The sequence below is a fragment of the Gasterosteus aculeatus genome, chromosome 1, assembly GCF_964276395.1.
Source record: "Gasterosteus aculeatus chromosome 1, fGasAcu3.hap1.1, whole genome shotgun sequence".
NCBI lineage: Eukaryota > Metazoa > Chordata > Actinopteri > Perciformes > Gasterosteidae > Gasterosteus > Gasterosteus aculeatus.
Genome location: NC_135688.1, coordinates 18,996,298 through 19,010,935, shown reverse-complemented (window position 1 = coordinate 19,010,935; position 14,638 = coordinate 18,996,298). Strand labels below are relative to the sequence as shown.

General features: G+C 41.5%; 1 protein-coding gene across 2 annotated transcripts in view; it reads right to left on the bottom strand.

Annotated features, from left to right (window-relative positions):
• The window catches only part of LOC120833097 (leucine-rich repeat and fibronectin type III domain-containing protein 1-like protein), a 278,724-nt gene that overhangs the window by 34,968 nt on the left and 229,118 nt on the right, over positions 1-14,638 (bottom strand). For both annotated transcript variants that reach the window (XM_040200055.2, XM_040200217.2), the window contains 3 exons: positions 8,534-8,774; positions 5,544-5,756; positions 3,505-3,815 (listed from right to left, as the gene is read on the bottom strand). In XM_040200055.2, coding sequence (XP_040055989.1) covers positions 3,505-3,815; positions 5,544-5,756; positions 8,534-8,774 — 765 coding nt within the window. The remainder of the gene's footprint in view (positions 1-3,504; positions 3,816-5,543; positions 5,757-8,533; positions 8,775-14,638) is intronic.

Here is a 14,638-nt window from a genome sequence, read left to right as displayed (position 1 = left end):
CCAAGCTCATCTTTCTGTGTTGAAATACTAATAATATAAAGCCTTTTTCTGTTTTGATGAATGATAAATCACATTAATGTAAATGAAGCATACATATGAACAACAATATGTATATATGTATATGTAACAAACAGTTGTGAAACAAGTGAAATGACAAAGCCGGGGGCAGGGATAACACACATATATGTACCAGGTAGTTGGCGTCCAGCTGGCAACAACCCAATAGGATTTTTACACTGGACTTTTAGATTACTACGGTATTTCTGTGACAAACATACATTCATCACACTTGTTTTGTTCGGCAAGATTATCTTAAACCAATGTGTTTTTAGACCAAAAAAAATCTGTATCTGGTCCTGATATATTTCATTTCGTAGAACAACACATTATCTCAATATTTGGGGTAAATAAAGGCTTTATCTTAGACATCTCACCATAACTAAGTTAAAAAAAATGTTAACTCATTTACCTGCTTTAGTTCTCCTTCATGCACCACTTTAATTTTTTACTTTTATCAACATTTGGTTTTGTTGATCTTTATCCTCCGTAATAGTCAGTTTTGGCCACTATGCCAACTACAGTGTTAACAAGTCAGTGTAGTTATACACAACACATAATTAATGGCAGGAATATGTTTTTGTATACTTTCTTTTAGACATCATGAACATGAATTGCAGAGATGGTGAAACAAAAATATTCTGATTGGTTATCATTGTAGTTGTGAAAGAGTTTGAGGCCACCATTGAAATGACATGACGCGAGGAACCAGGTGGTTACGGTTTGGTTAGTTTTCAGCACAAAAGAAACTAGTTGGGTTAAGGAATGACTCCTCATCTGGCATTAAATATTTTCCTTCTCAAAGTTGCACATGGTTGCACATCACTCCTCGTTCAGAAGAAACAGTGGACTCCCAGAAGAAAGCTGTATCTCAACAACGTTTAAGTGGCTCCTCCTTTGCTGCATGCGGACAATAGTCATAACTCCTTCAGCTGTGGGAGGGCTTTAGGTCACTTCTGCTGCATTTAAAGCACATCCAGTGGAGTGCTGCCGTGAGTGAGTGTCACTTGATGGCACCAAGCTGCTGTGTGGGATTAGCGTCTCTTGTTTTGTCGCGGTTGAGTCGTACACCGTGACGTTTCGTATCATTTCACTAAAGGTGGATTCTGCTGCCAATTTTTTTATGCAGATTGCTGCATTTCTCCCTCGGCGTCCTGAATGCACCAACCCACGCCTAAATGAAAGGGAAGACGGTGTTTCCTTGTGTGGTTCCACCTCTTTTAACACATTGAGTTTAAGTGTAGCCTCAAACTCAATGTGTATGGTGAAACAAACAAACAAACAGCAATTGTCAAAAATAACCTACACCGCTGACTCCTGGCTGTTTGTTAACACAACCCAGCAGTAAGTGCACACTCATGGGTGGATATAAAAAGTAATTATGGTAAAATCATCAGATCACCCACACAGTTCAACGCGAAACAGTCCAACGAACGCTGTGCACTTGACCAGGTGTTCTCTCCACTCGAACGGTCACTTGAGGGACTTTGACTTTGGTCAAACTGAGGATTGAGCCTTTGGACACATTTCAAACTGTCACCTGTCAGCCCTTCAAATGCTTGGTAATAACACTCAAATATGCATCCTGAATAGCGTTGCTAGGTTACGGAGCTGGCTGAAGTGGCTAATGGGACCATCCAGCGGTCACTCAGTAGGACGGGCTGATCGAGGGTCCCCAGTCAGCCACTTGGCAGCTTGAGTCTGAAATATGCTTAGAAATCCACATCTGGTGATGAGAATGTGCAAATTCTGCTGTTACCTGGAGGATTTAGGGTTTGGTGACAAACCAAAAATAAGTTTTACTGCTCATTTACCTCTGGAAAAAAATGCAATAATATATACATTGTGGATTATCACATCATCTGATTTACAATTTCCTAATTTGCACTGCATGAACATGTCATGTTTTCTGAGAGTATCTGTGGTTTTGCTGCAGAATGCAATGACTAATTACTGCATACACTCTTTCCCCTTTAAGCATTTTTTGTCTTTGTTTTAAGTAGCATAAAATAACTACATTTTATGAATCTCAATGTTCTGTCTGCCATCATCTGCCACCTGAACCCGGCTGGGTGTCCTGACTTTTGCAAGCAGATGCCTGAGCTCTGACTCAGCCTTTTATCAACACCAGATACAGTAGTTACAGATTTAGGGCTATTACTTTTTTAATTATTTTTAGGATATCTACTTCGGAAATGAAATGTGCTATGCTCATTATTATGGTCGAAAAAGATACTAATTCCCAATTTTTCCTTTGAAACTATAAAATGTTTAATAAGATAAAACAAACCATTTGTTTCCTAAAGTCAGAGGAAATTAGTTGATTTCGTTGTTCGCTGAGCTTTTTTTTTAATTTAAAAAAATGTAATACGGCCGGACAAAACATGAAACGGTCTCCTACCACACTGCGGTCAACTCAGCAGGCACTCACATGTTTGTGGTCAACTCAAGCAGTTTTCTTGATGGTACACTGACGGATGTACTTAGGACATCTCTAATCTTATACCGAAAATGATTTCATTTTTTTAAACAAGAATAACCAAACAGATGTTGTAAACACTTTCAGCTGTTTGCACAGTTCCTGTAGTGACCTCCAACAAGACTGCCATATGTGGAACTGATCTGCTGCTACAGAGAGCGTTAGGCGCAGGTTGTATTTAGGTAGCTGCCTGCACAGCGCCGGATATACAAAGAAAGAATAAGAATTACTGCACAGGCAATTGTTACAGAAACCAACCCAGACTTCTTGTTTGTGCATAAAAAGTTCCAAGCATGTTAGCATGTAGTTTTAGAACCCCATCTAAGATGACGTCTGCAAAATGGATGTAATAGTGAATAAATACAGATTTCAATATTTCCAACAGTGTGAACATTGTAAAGCTTTAATGGAGAGCTGGACCCTGGATGATAGAGAACCCGTGAGTTACGGCGAGACTCAGTGGAAAATGACATTTACCTGGATTTAAATCCATAGGATGTTAATAGAAAAATAATGTATACATCTATCAAAGCATCCAAGCTTGTCAGCCACCAGGCAGTAACTGGATTTCTATAATAAATGTTCCTGAAGAAAAAAGCACAACTCTGTTTCTCCCCATAATTCAGTGTCATTTACACTCTTTACCACAATTGATGGATTACCCTCAAAAAAGTTGTGGTTTAACATGTGATGTTCATGATGTACCTCCACCAGTATGTCTGGAAGCAGCTGACAGCACAATGGGTTTGACGAGGGTCTCGGTTTCTCAAAGCTTTAATCCTGATCCACTGGTTTCAGTGGTTTGTTTTCTTGCTCTGTATCAAATGCTGAAGCTGTCTTACATTCGGACTGATCCTCGAGCTGAACACGTGTGTTAAAGATTCTTGACAAAAACATGCAGATCAGAACAAACAAGCTTTGTGAACCCCGGCAGCCCCACTCGGCCCCTCTCGACCCCTCTCTCTTACCTGTATATGAGGATGTCGTCTGAGGAGCTGTTGTACTGGATCTGGTACATGCGGACTCCTGGTATGTGGTTCTGCGGCGGCCATCTGATGGTTGCAGAGCCGGACGTTAGATCCGACACGCTGACCCTCTGCTGATCGGAGCGCGACTGACCACCGCTGGCGTTGGACTTGATGGATGTGGGGATGTCCGAAGGCCCGGGGTCGGGGTCCAGTTTTGGGTCAAAGTGTGGTGAGGGGTTGACCACCAACTCAACAGGAGCGGTGGCCTCCCCGGCCGCATTGGACGCTATGCACGTGAACTTTCCAGAATCCTAGAGGTCATTGGGAGGAAAAGACACAAAATGTAACTTTAAATATTTGAGAAAAAAAAAATTGAACAAATATCAATAGTAAAACAAAAAGATTGTTTTGGTAGCAAACTGACAGCTAACCAATTAAATGCTAATATTAACTGAAATTGTAAAAAAAAAAAAAAACTATTCATATATATTTTGTCTCAATTTTTTATGTAATTTATACACAGCTCATATGCTGTATTGTAATTAAAAATGGGAAGAGATATTAATAATAAAGTTTAATACCCATTACACACATTGTCCAAGGCATTGGTCAATCATTGGAAAAACTCATTAACTTTAATGTCCACGTGTTTTTGTGGTGTGCATCACTCAGACCTTCATGCCTTGCCAATGTGATTTGGATACAGAGATCACAAAGGCATTTCATGAAGCGGTTTCCCTACTGACTGTACAGAGATCAGAACATTTTCAAAACCAAGCTGCCAGAAAGCTTTATAGTCCTGGTTTTGTCAGGAACGGGGAAGGCAGGGCCCAGACGCAGAGTTTGAAAAACAAAAATACTTTATTCGGCAAAATCAAAAAAATGCCAACGGGGCAAAAACGCAGGCGGGGACCGGACGACAATACACCAAGAGAACCACGAGCAACACTCAGTACATTCAACTATGACACGAGAAGGCACAAGAGACACACATGGCTTAAATACAATGGGAAGGTGCAGGTGATTGGACACAGGTGGAAACATCATGACACGGCAGACAATCACAGGGGATGACGGGACAAGGCAGGAAGTGAAGTTACCCAGGAGCACCAGAGGCATGAAACTACAAAATAAAACAATACGTGAACCCAAAGCGTGACAGGTTTGTTCTCTGAGATTCCGAGACAGACATGGGAAGACAGAGCTGTGTCCATAGCTGCCCCCTCCCTCGTCACATCGAGACTGCAATAAACTTTTATTGTTCGAATCAGAAATCAAAACTCACCTCTTCAAAACTGCTTTTAATTAATTACTTAACTTAATTAATTAAGTTTTTTATTTTTATGTGTAGCTCTTAATGATGATTTTAAATATCTGTAAAGCATCTTTGAGTACCGTGGGGGCTCTATAAATAAAAAGTATAACATTGGTACGATTTTTAGCTGTTTATTAAAAGAATTAGGGCTGTCAATAGATAAATTAAATAAATTAATCGCACATTTGAAATTCATTAATCTCGATTAATGGCGGTAAATGAATGTTGTTGTCGTTTGTTTTTTTTCCAAAGACTAAATTTTACAAGTAATGCGTATTCACTTTAGAAAACGTTTATTTTTTTTGTTTAGTTTTACAACTTTTAACATTTAATCATCTTGGAAGAAGAATTCCACCGGGTGTAACATGTTGAATTAGCAACTCCTCCAGCTAGTTTAGCCTAGCAGCTGGCTTAGCATAGCAGTGCTTTAAGTGGTCCGTTTGCAACTCACCCGCCTGATGTTTGACACGTGGAGGAATTCCTCTGCACAGTTAGTCGTTTTTTTTCTGCATTTTAATCTTTACAAAGAAACTTTGAAATGTGACCCTTAAACACATCCTATTAGGATCAGTGGACTCTCAAGCAAATAGTTAAAAACCAACCGATTCAACCCCCTAGGGGCCATCTGGCCCATGTTGAAAGCAGAGAAAGTTGACCAACACATTTGGCACCAATCCACACACAAGCATGACCCAAGTCCATGGGGTTGAAACCACATGTCTACCTTGACGGAGGCCTTGAGGATGTCCAGCGAGCCGTTCTCGTAGCAGACGGTTCTGGTGGTGTTGCCGATCAGCTTTCCATCGGGACTGACCCAGTGCGTGGACGGCTCAGGATCTCCGATGGACTTGCAGCGAAGGCTGACCTCCTGACCCTCCATCACAAACATCTTGGAGGTGTGGCGAGTTATCATCGGTGGCTCGCAAACAAACTCGTCCTGTTGATGGAGATCAGGCAAAATGTCTGTGTCACCATATTTGAATCGCTTTAAAGAATTACATGGAATGTGTTGTTCACTCCACAAACCTCTATTACAAACAGCTGCAATAAAGCTGCAGTAATAAAAAGATTAGTGGTTATTTGGTTGACTTACACAGATTCAAAATCCATGAACCAACAAGTAAGATAAAATATTCAAGAAAAGACCATCTTCTGTGCACAGAGCCTATGACTTCTTCTAACAGCAGACTCTAAGGAGGATTTATATTGTGTGCAATGAAGATTAAGTGATCTCAGCCCTTGCGATATTTAAAACCACCCACTGGTACCTAAGCCAATATAAAGCCAGCTAAAACCCTGGTGGAGTATTATTGCGAGGCCATGCAGGGGTTGCCAAGGCATACCAGGGATTACTCATCAGTCCTACCACTCAGTGCAAGAACCCTTTTTGGGACTAACCAGCAGAAAAGACTTGCGACCCGAGGACTGCTGGGCTGTAGCTTCAAATAAAGCACCAGTGCCTGTCGTTCTTGTATTCTAACCCTCAATTGCTACTGTGACGCTGAAAGGGGATAAAGGGCAGCGATTGAACCGTACTGCTCCCTGATCTGAGTTTGTGGAAGTAGGAGTGTGTGAAGGAGTGTATCAAGTGCTCATCTGGTCTTGATTGCTGGTTTGTCGTTGATTACCAACCAGAATCAACTCTCCTTTCCATTTCGATGAGGATTCAACCTTTCGGATTTCGGAGCTTCCGTTTCCGTCAGAGGAAACAAATCATCGATTTGAAAGCAGGAACACCTAATGTCTGACTGCTGATTGATGCATTGGAGGCCCACTCGTCCTTGCAGCGGGAAAGAGGCTATTAACTCTCCGAGTGTTAATTTGTCCAGACACTTAGGTGACACGGGGGTCTCTGGATCGCACTACAAGGCTAATCCTCTTATAGTGATCCGACAAGGCCCAGCACTATTACTCGAGGTGAGGCAAAGGTCTGTACATCAACCTTTAAGAGATGATACCAATTAATCCCATTTGTATCTCATGGGACCCCTCCACTTATCACTGAAGAGGGATCTCCAGGTGAGGCATCACCGTATTGTCCTCCTCTTTAGGGTAACGCCTTGAACTGCAGAGCTTCCTTATGTTAAGTATCAGTATCAGTAAAGCCGTGCACCCGTACATAAGTAGCGCCCCAGCCGGGGGAATGACAGGGGCTCCTCGACCTTTAGTGTAACCCCATCCAGACTCCATTTGAAGCAACTGCAGGTTTGCACTGGTTTGGCTTGGTGCTCTTACTAACCTGCGTTTGGCATGTCTCGTCTTGTTAAGTTTCTTTGTTATTATATTTCCTCTATTCCCTTCATTGCAGCTCTCCTCTAATTTCAGATCAATTCACTTCCTGCGTTGGTCCGTTTTGCCGCCCCTGATTGTACATCTCCTCATTATATTTAAATTATGTCCCTGTGCCATTTTACTGTCGCCCAACCCTGCAAGTGTACCTGCCTACTTTATTCATTGACTGAGGTTTTAGCCTCATTCCTGCCTAATTCATGTGCTTGAGCTGACTGCGCAGCTTTCCTGGTCCAATAAGTAAAGGCTGTTTTATCTATATCTTATCCTGCTGCACGGATCATGCTCATGATTTCTTTTTATTTCTGTATTTCCACAAGAAGTAAATGTTTTTATGTGTTTGACAGTGGGTTCAAATTACACCGTGTGAGAGCATCGTCCCGGCAGAACACAAGAACTGTAAGGGTCTACTACTATTTGATTTATTTCAAACCCAGTTTATTAATGGCCCTCTGGGTTTGCCTTTGTAACACGTCTACAGGGACTTCTAATGAAAAGCTGCAGTGATGTTCATTGCTGTGCACTGCTCTTGATGAAGAAACCACCAAATAAATAAAGCTAGGTGTTTTACTTTTAAACCACTGTCAGTCGTCTTGAACCTGATCTTGGCTATTTGCTGGGACATTAACCCGAGCCTCCCCTTCTGTGTCTTCTAACACATACAGTGTTATAACTAAATGGTACACAATGCCAAGGCAATGCACCTGAGGCCTGTTGCATATACTCAACACTCAACAACCCTTTTACTAGAAACTTCACTCCTCTGTGACACCAATCATCTGCTCGGGTGTGCTTGAGAGCGACAGTGATTGTGCATCTATACAGGGAGGAAATTTCAGACATTTAGCTGCAGGCTTTAATGGATTCTGAGGCAAAACTCACACAGTTCCACGTGAAGGACCTACCGGATTCAATTGTGATGACCTTTGATTACATACTCATCGCTGTTTATCACAGCAGACCAAATGAAAATCTATTGAGTAGAACTGTACCAAATATCTTTTTCTATGAAATTCAAAGCTTCTATTAAAGTTCCGAATGAAGCATCACATGTTGTTTTATATTGGATAAAAAAAAAAAAAGATAAAACTGTGGTTATGGTACTTCTGGGTCAGCGGAGGAGTGAGGAGTGGGATTGCGAAAGATTTTAATGATGGAGTTTTCATCATTCATGGCTAAATGCTAAAAAATATGTATTAAAGCAGAGCATAAAAGTTATTAATTGTTGTTTGTATTTCTATCATTTTCAATAATCTGTATTTGAATCCCTTTACCTAAAAGTAATGTATATAATAATTCAGTATCCCTGAATACCCACAATCTTGTAATAAGTTGGACTGATGATGGTTATTTAATGAACTTTAAGGTGGGGGATAATGTTGTTTTATGAAATGATATTAATGCAGCTACTGTACTTCAACCAACCTCTTTAATAGTCCAGAAGTATTTTCCGGCCAGCTCTTTAGGGGAAGCGCAGGTCTCCAGGTCGTCCTCTCTGGTCAGTCGGCGGAGCCAGACCAGCTCACAGTTACAGTGCAGGGGGTTCCCCCCGAAGCTCAACACCAGCGCTGTGAGAGGAGAGCCCTTCATCTTGGCATATACCGGGATCCGCAGGAACAGCGGGTCGGGGGGAATCTTCTTCAGCTTGTTGGAGGTCATGTCCAATCTGGTGACAGAGACAAGTAATCGGTCAACAACTTTTGTTGAGGGTAATTGTTGATTGTCTAGACAATGACAAAACCTTTTTGATAAAGGTGGCTAGAGTGGATGTTAAATGGTAAATGGTCTGTACTTTTATAGCGCTTTTCTAGTCTTCTGACCACTCAAAGCGCTTTAACACGACATGACATCATTCACCCATTCATACACTGATGACAGGAGAACCATACACAGTGACACCTGCCCATCAGTAACTAACATTCATACACTGCAGTCGCAGCTACAGGAACAATGTTGGGTTAAGTGTCTTCCCCAAGGACACATCGACATGCGGGCTAACAGAGCCTGGGATCGAACCAACAACCCTCTGATTGGAGGACGACCGTGCTCCCCACTCACCCACAGTCGCCTCTGTGTTAAATCTGCCAGTTTGATCTATTTTGAATATATCATTATTCATGGCAGGTATTAGGTAGAGACTCTAGAGTTATGGCTAAATTAAAACATGAACATTTATCAATATAAGAATATTTCAAAAAAGTATTTTGAAAAGACATTTGGAGATTTAGACTTTTTAGAACCTCACCGAAAAGAGAAGTGGACTAAAGACTCCGGCTTGCCTGCTAATCAGCTCAGTTGAGGACAATAAGCTCATGTCCTCAATATTTTTTCTATTCTGGAAAAGCAAAAGCAGGATGTTTACATTCCGCATGATGCATTGAATGTAAATAGAAACCTTCTACGCTGAAGACAAAAGTCAGGTTGTCGGTTTGGTGTTTTTTGGTGAAGTTTAGTTGGGGATCCTCTTGAGAACCAAGCGTTCCCGGCGAGGCATTTGGGTCTGCCAGCACATATCGCAACACAAGCCATTTTTTATGCCCCTGCTCATGATAAAAATATCTCTGCAACCACAAGGAATATTTGAAAAATCTGGGAGTCATAATAAAGGGAACACTTGTGGGACTTTGTGCAGATGTGTAAATATCAATAGACTTTATGGTTGCAGAGGTTGGTGTGGGTGTTTATGGTGGTACTGCACAAAAGAAAACGTTTTAAGTTTGCTTTAAAAAAAACACTTTCAGGATGATTTCCCATTTTGAATGATAATGTTATGGCTCCAAACCTCTACCAGATCACAGCACAATACAAGAACATTCATCATGCAAAGGTTGATTTTGATAAAGTGATGACACATAATAGCGAGAAGCCCCAAGAGAGTGCTCAGCATTTTTTTGCCCCTAGTAAAGACTTTTAATCGCAAACTGCTCAGTTAAGGAACATTTTACAACTATCGTCTGTTGAACCATTTCTGTTCTTGATGTACTTTGGCTTTGGTACGCTGAGGGTCTTGCAAGGAGGGGTGAGCTGCAGATCTGCATACCTGCTGAATCTGTGGACTGTCTTCTTTCTTTAGAGATTGTGCGATTTTGTGTTTAGCCCAAAGTAGCGCTGAGCTACGAATGTTTCTGCTACCTACGTGTCCAATTCTCATCCCATGAGCTATGATATTTGGTCCACAGTTATTGGGTGTTTATGGGTTGTGTTTGGAGCATGTAAATATGGTGCACATGTATTTGTAACCCAAGTTCTGCGGTTTAATTTGTGTGCAACATCAATATGTTCTTGATTAGTTTATAGTATGACGCTGATAACTTTAAACGTCCCTCAGAGCTAAAGAGTTAAAGAAAGGAACCATAAAAGTATCCTGATGGTTCCTGCCATTCTTTTTAAAAGGTCTGAAAAGCAGGTAACTGCGGTAATGTTGAATAACAGTCATGTAAAAATAAATCAACTCAATCATTTCTTTACCTTTCATTCACACACCTCAATCACACTAACAGCACCTTTTTTGACATTTTCACTATATTCACATGCATGTAGTGGGTATTTGAGTGGTTTAAAGCTTTCACACATCCCGTATGGGTCTGAATCATCCCTAAATAGACCTGATAAAAAGAAATGTGCAAACTGAACAGAGATTTTATCGGAAGTATCCGCTATCAGTCATAAAAAGCCTTATTATTTTATCAACCCACTCAGAACAAATATAATTTAAGAAAAAACCTTCCTTCTATTCAGGGATGGCTCATTTTAAATCCATCTTTCGCTGAGAGTTGATTTGCCATAAAATGAAGTCTGTTGCAGCGTTTCAAATGTACTTGAATTAAATTGTGATTATTGAATAATTATCATGTTTGGCAGTCGACAAAGTTTGATTATTATAGTATTTGATCCTCGGCTCATAAAAGTAATGCTGTAGTTCCAGGATGTGGTGGTGAAAAATCGCCTCAAACCAAAATAGAATTATTAATGAGCAGCAAACCGACCTCAAAGATCTGACGCACCAGAGGCCGACTGTTTGCAAAGATCAAGCTCCAACATTATCAGGTGCGTATGAGTAAACAACTCTCCCCACCCGCAGGGGGCGGCGGTCTATATTCTCCACCCAGAATGTGTAAGACAGATGATATACAGTGCATGCCGCTGATATGATACGCAGATGAGACAAAGCAGCGTGTGCGGACTGCTTTCACGCGCTCACCAATTAGTTTTGCAGTGTTTGTTGGCTTACAATGAAAAAAAAGATACCGCACTGGGACGGCTTCTGCGTGTGCCCTCTGAACTTTACTTGTTGGTTTGCTTTTTCTCATTTCTGTTTTTCTTCTTGGCCATTCGTTTGATCAAGTCAACCAGACAATCATTTTTAATTCTCTCTCCGACTGGTTGGAATGGGCTCCTTTGGCCAAAAAGCTGCCAGCAAGTGCAGGACTCAACATTGTCATTTGCCCCCACATGACCAATTAATAGCACTTGAAATATCATTCAAGCTCAATGTCAAAATAAAGATCAGGGCACTCCTCATATTAGAAGGAAAACTTAGCTGTGGAAGAGGCACAGATCTGTGTATTAAAATATACCAGAATGCAATTCCATGGACATCAAGTAATTACAACAAACAGTCCTTCTCATGCTCAGCATGCAATATAGGCAGCGCGATTGCATCTTTGTCATTCTGCCCCTGCACCATCTCTGGGAATTGAACAGTAATTTTGCCGTCCAAAACATTTAAACTGATGACTGGTCATAACGTGGCCGATCAAACATTCACCGTCGTCAGCAACAAACCGCCTCAGTCCCTGCAGAAATATTCAACGATGGCTATGACTTTATGTAAAGTTAATAGCTGTTGACAGCAGTATGCTGTATTTTTACATTTTCATGTATGTTATTTCACACGCAGCAGCCTTTGGTGTGTATTCAGGTTTCAACTGTGTGTGTGTGTGTGAGAGAGAGTGTGTGATTGAAAAGCTGACCTGTGCACGAAGACAAATGCTGAGTAACACCAGCTTGGCCATGGGGTTTTGTTTCTCTAGGGCAGAAATAACCCATTAGAGCAATTTGAATAAATGCATGACTATTAATCAAGAACCTGGCTGCTTTCGCTCTGTTCATATCCCAGCCTTGTAGTCAGGACGCAAATTGAAATGGATTTCTGCTAATTGGGTTCAAATGTCGTTTTCTGCCAGAAGGGCCAAATCATTTTGCGCACACGTGCACCCATGTGTAATAACAACAGGCTTTACTTGTAGAAACACAAAATGCCTAACTAGAAGAGCTCCACAGAAACAGTAAAAAAAAGGGAAAAAATATTCAATGTGGCTGTCACCTCTCTTTTATTCAGGGCGGTATCACCGGTCGACCCGTGGCCACCCACTGACTCGTGGTCGCTGACCTTTGACCACCTCCTGGTTTGTGATGCTCGTAGCGCATAACCTTTCTTGAATTTGCACCAGCAGACCGTAAGAAGTTGGTGTCGACTGTATCTTCTTTGTAAAAAAGCAGCCTCTTTTTCAATCTTTCTGTCGATGTCAAAGTTTTGTTTCTTCATTTTTGCGTTGAGTTTTTTCCTGTGCCGACGTGTATTTTGACGAGTGTTTTCGGGTCATAGGACGTCTTATGTGTACAGACTGTAAAGCCCACTGAGGAGAATTTGTAATTCATGATTTTTGGCTATACAAATCCAAAATGAATTGAACATGGGAACATGGGGGTCCAGTTTAGGTTGTACTTTGGATTTCCCTGAACAACCGGTGAGGGTGAAGAGATGTGGCTAAATGATTTGGAAACATTTAAACATTGGACCTACATTAGCTCAACAACAGTTTTTTTCCTCAAAAAAAGGGATCAAAAATGTATCAGTTTCAAGGATGTTTACGTCAAATGTATTTGTTGAGGTCGCCGCACCGTGGAAACCACCTCGATGGCAAATCAACAACGACATCGTCCTTTTTTTACTTCTCTGATAAATTCTGGCTACCTGTATTGTTTATCTTTTTTATAAGAATCATTCAAATACAACCCAGAGAGGAAATCTGGGAGGAAATCTATGCTTCCTTTGGGCGATCTTATCAGGAAACACCGCATAAACTTCCATTGTTATGCAGACGATACTCAACTGTATCTGTCGATCAAGCCAAAAGAGACGGACCAGTTAGTTAGACTCCAAGAATGTCTTGGAGACATCAAAACTTGGATGACTGGCAACTTCCTGATGCTAAACTCAGAAAAAACGGAAGTTATCCTGATAGGCCCAGAGCGCCTTCGAAGCCAGCTGTCGCGTGATACAGTTTTTATGGATGGAATTGCTCTGGTACCCAGCAGCACCGTCAGGAATCTGGGAGTTCTCTTCGACCAGGATATGACCTTCAACTCGCATATAAAGAAGACTTCAAGGACTGCCTATTTCCATCTACGTAACATATCAAAAATCAGGAACTTCCTGTCTCAAAGTGATGCAGAAAAATTAGTTCATGCGTTTGTCACTTCCAGACTGGACTACTGTAATTCTTTGTTATCAGGCTGCTCTTATAAATCTCTTAAGCCTCTCCAGCTGATTCAGAATGCTGCAGCACGTGTATTAACAAGAACTAAGAAAAGGGATCATATCACTCCTGTATTAACTTCTCTGCACTGGCTCCCTGTTAAATCAAGAATAGATTTTAAGGTACTTCTCCTCACCTACAAGGCACTTGCTGGTGAGGCACCGTTGTATCTTCAAGAGCTTGTAACACCGTATTGCCCTACAAGGCAACTGCGCTCCATAGATGCTGGGTTACTTGTTGTTCCTATGGTTTTAAAAAGTAGGCTGGGGGCCAGAGCCTTCAGTTATCAAGCTCCTCTTTTGTGGAACCAGGTTCCACTTTCAGTCCGGGGGGCAGATTCGGTCAGCTCTTTTAAAGTAAAACTTAAAACGTTCCTCTTTGATTCTGCCTATAGTTAGGGCTGGCTCAGGTTAGTCCGGACCAGCCCTTAGTTAAGCTGCTATAGGCTTAGAATGCCGGGGGAATTCTTAGGACACACCGAGCTCCTCTCTCACGCTCTCGTTCTACCATAATTCAAGTTTTATTAATGCACATGACTAATTCAGCTTCTTTCCGGGAGTTTTTTTTGTGCTTTCGCCCCTATCAGGTCCATAGATCGTGGTTCCTTCGGGACCCTGGTCCTGACACCTACCGTGGCCATGCTGACGCCTGCTGCTGCCATCATCATCATCATCATCATCATTATTTTAGATATTAATAATATTACTTTACTCATAAACCGACATTACCCTCTCCTAAAATCTCTGTGCTCTCCCTCCCCACAGGATTCTGTGGATGGTGGTTCTATCTGATGGTGGTTGCCTCTGCAGTGGTCCTGGCTTACTACTCACAATTGGCGCCTGGCTTACTACTCACAATTACTTGAATCATTTCTGTCATAGGAATTGCATGTATTATACATTGTTCATTCTGTACACATGGCATCCATTGTAGTCTGTCCATCCCGGGAGTGGGATCCCTCCTCTGACGTTCTCCCTAAGGTTTCTTC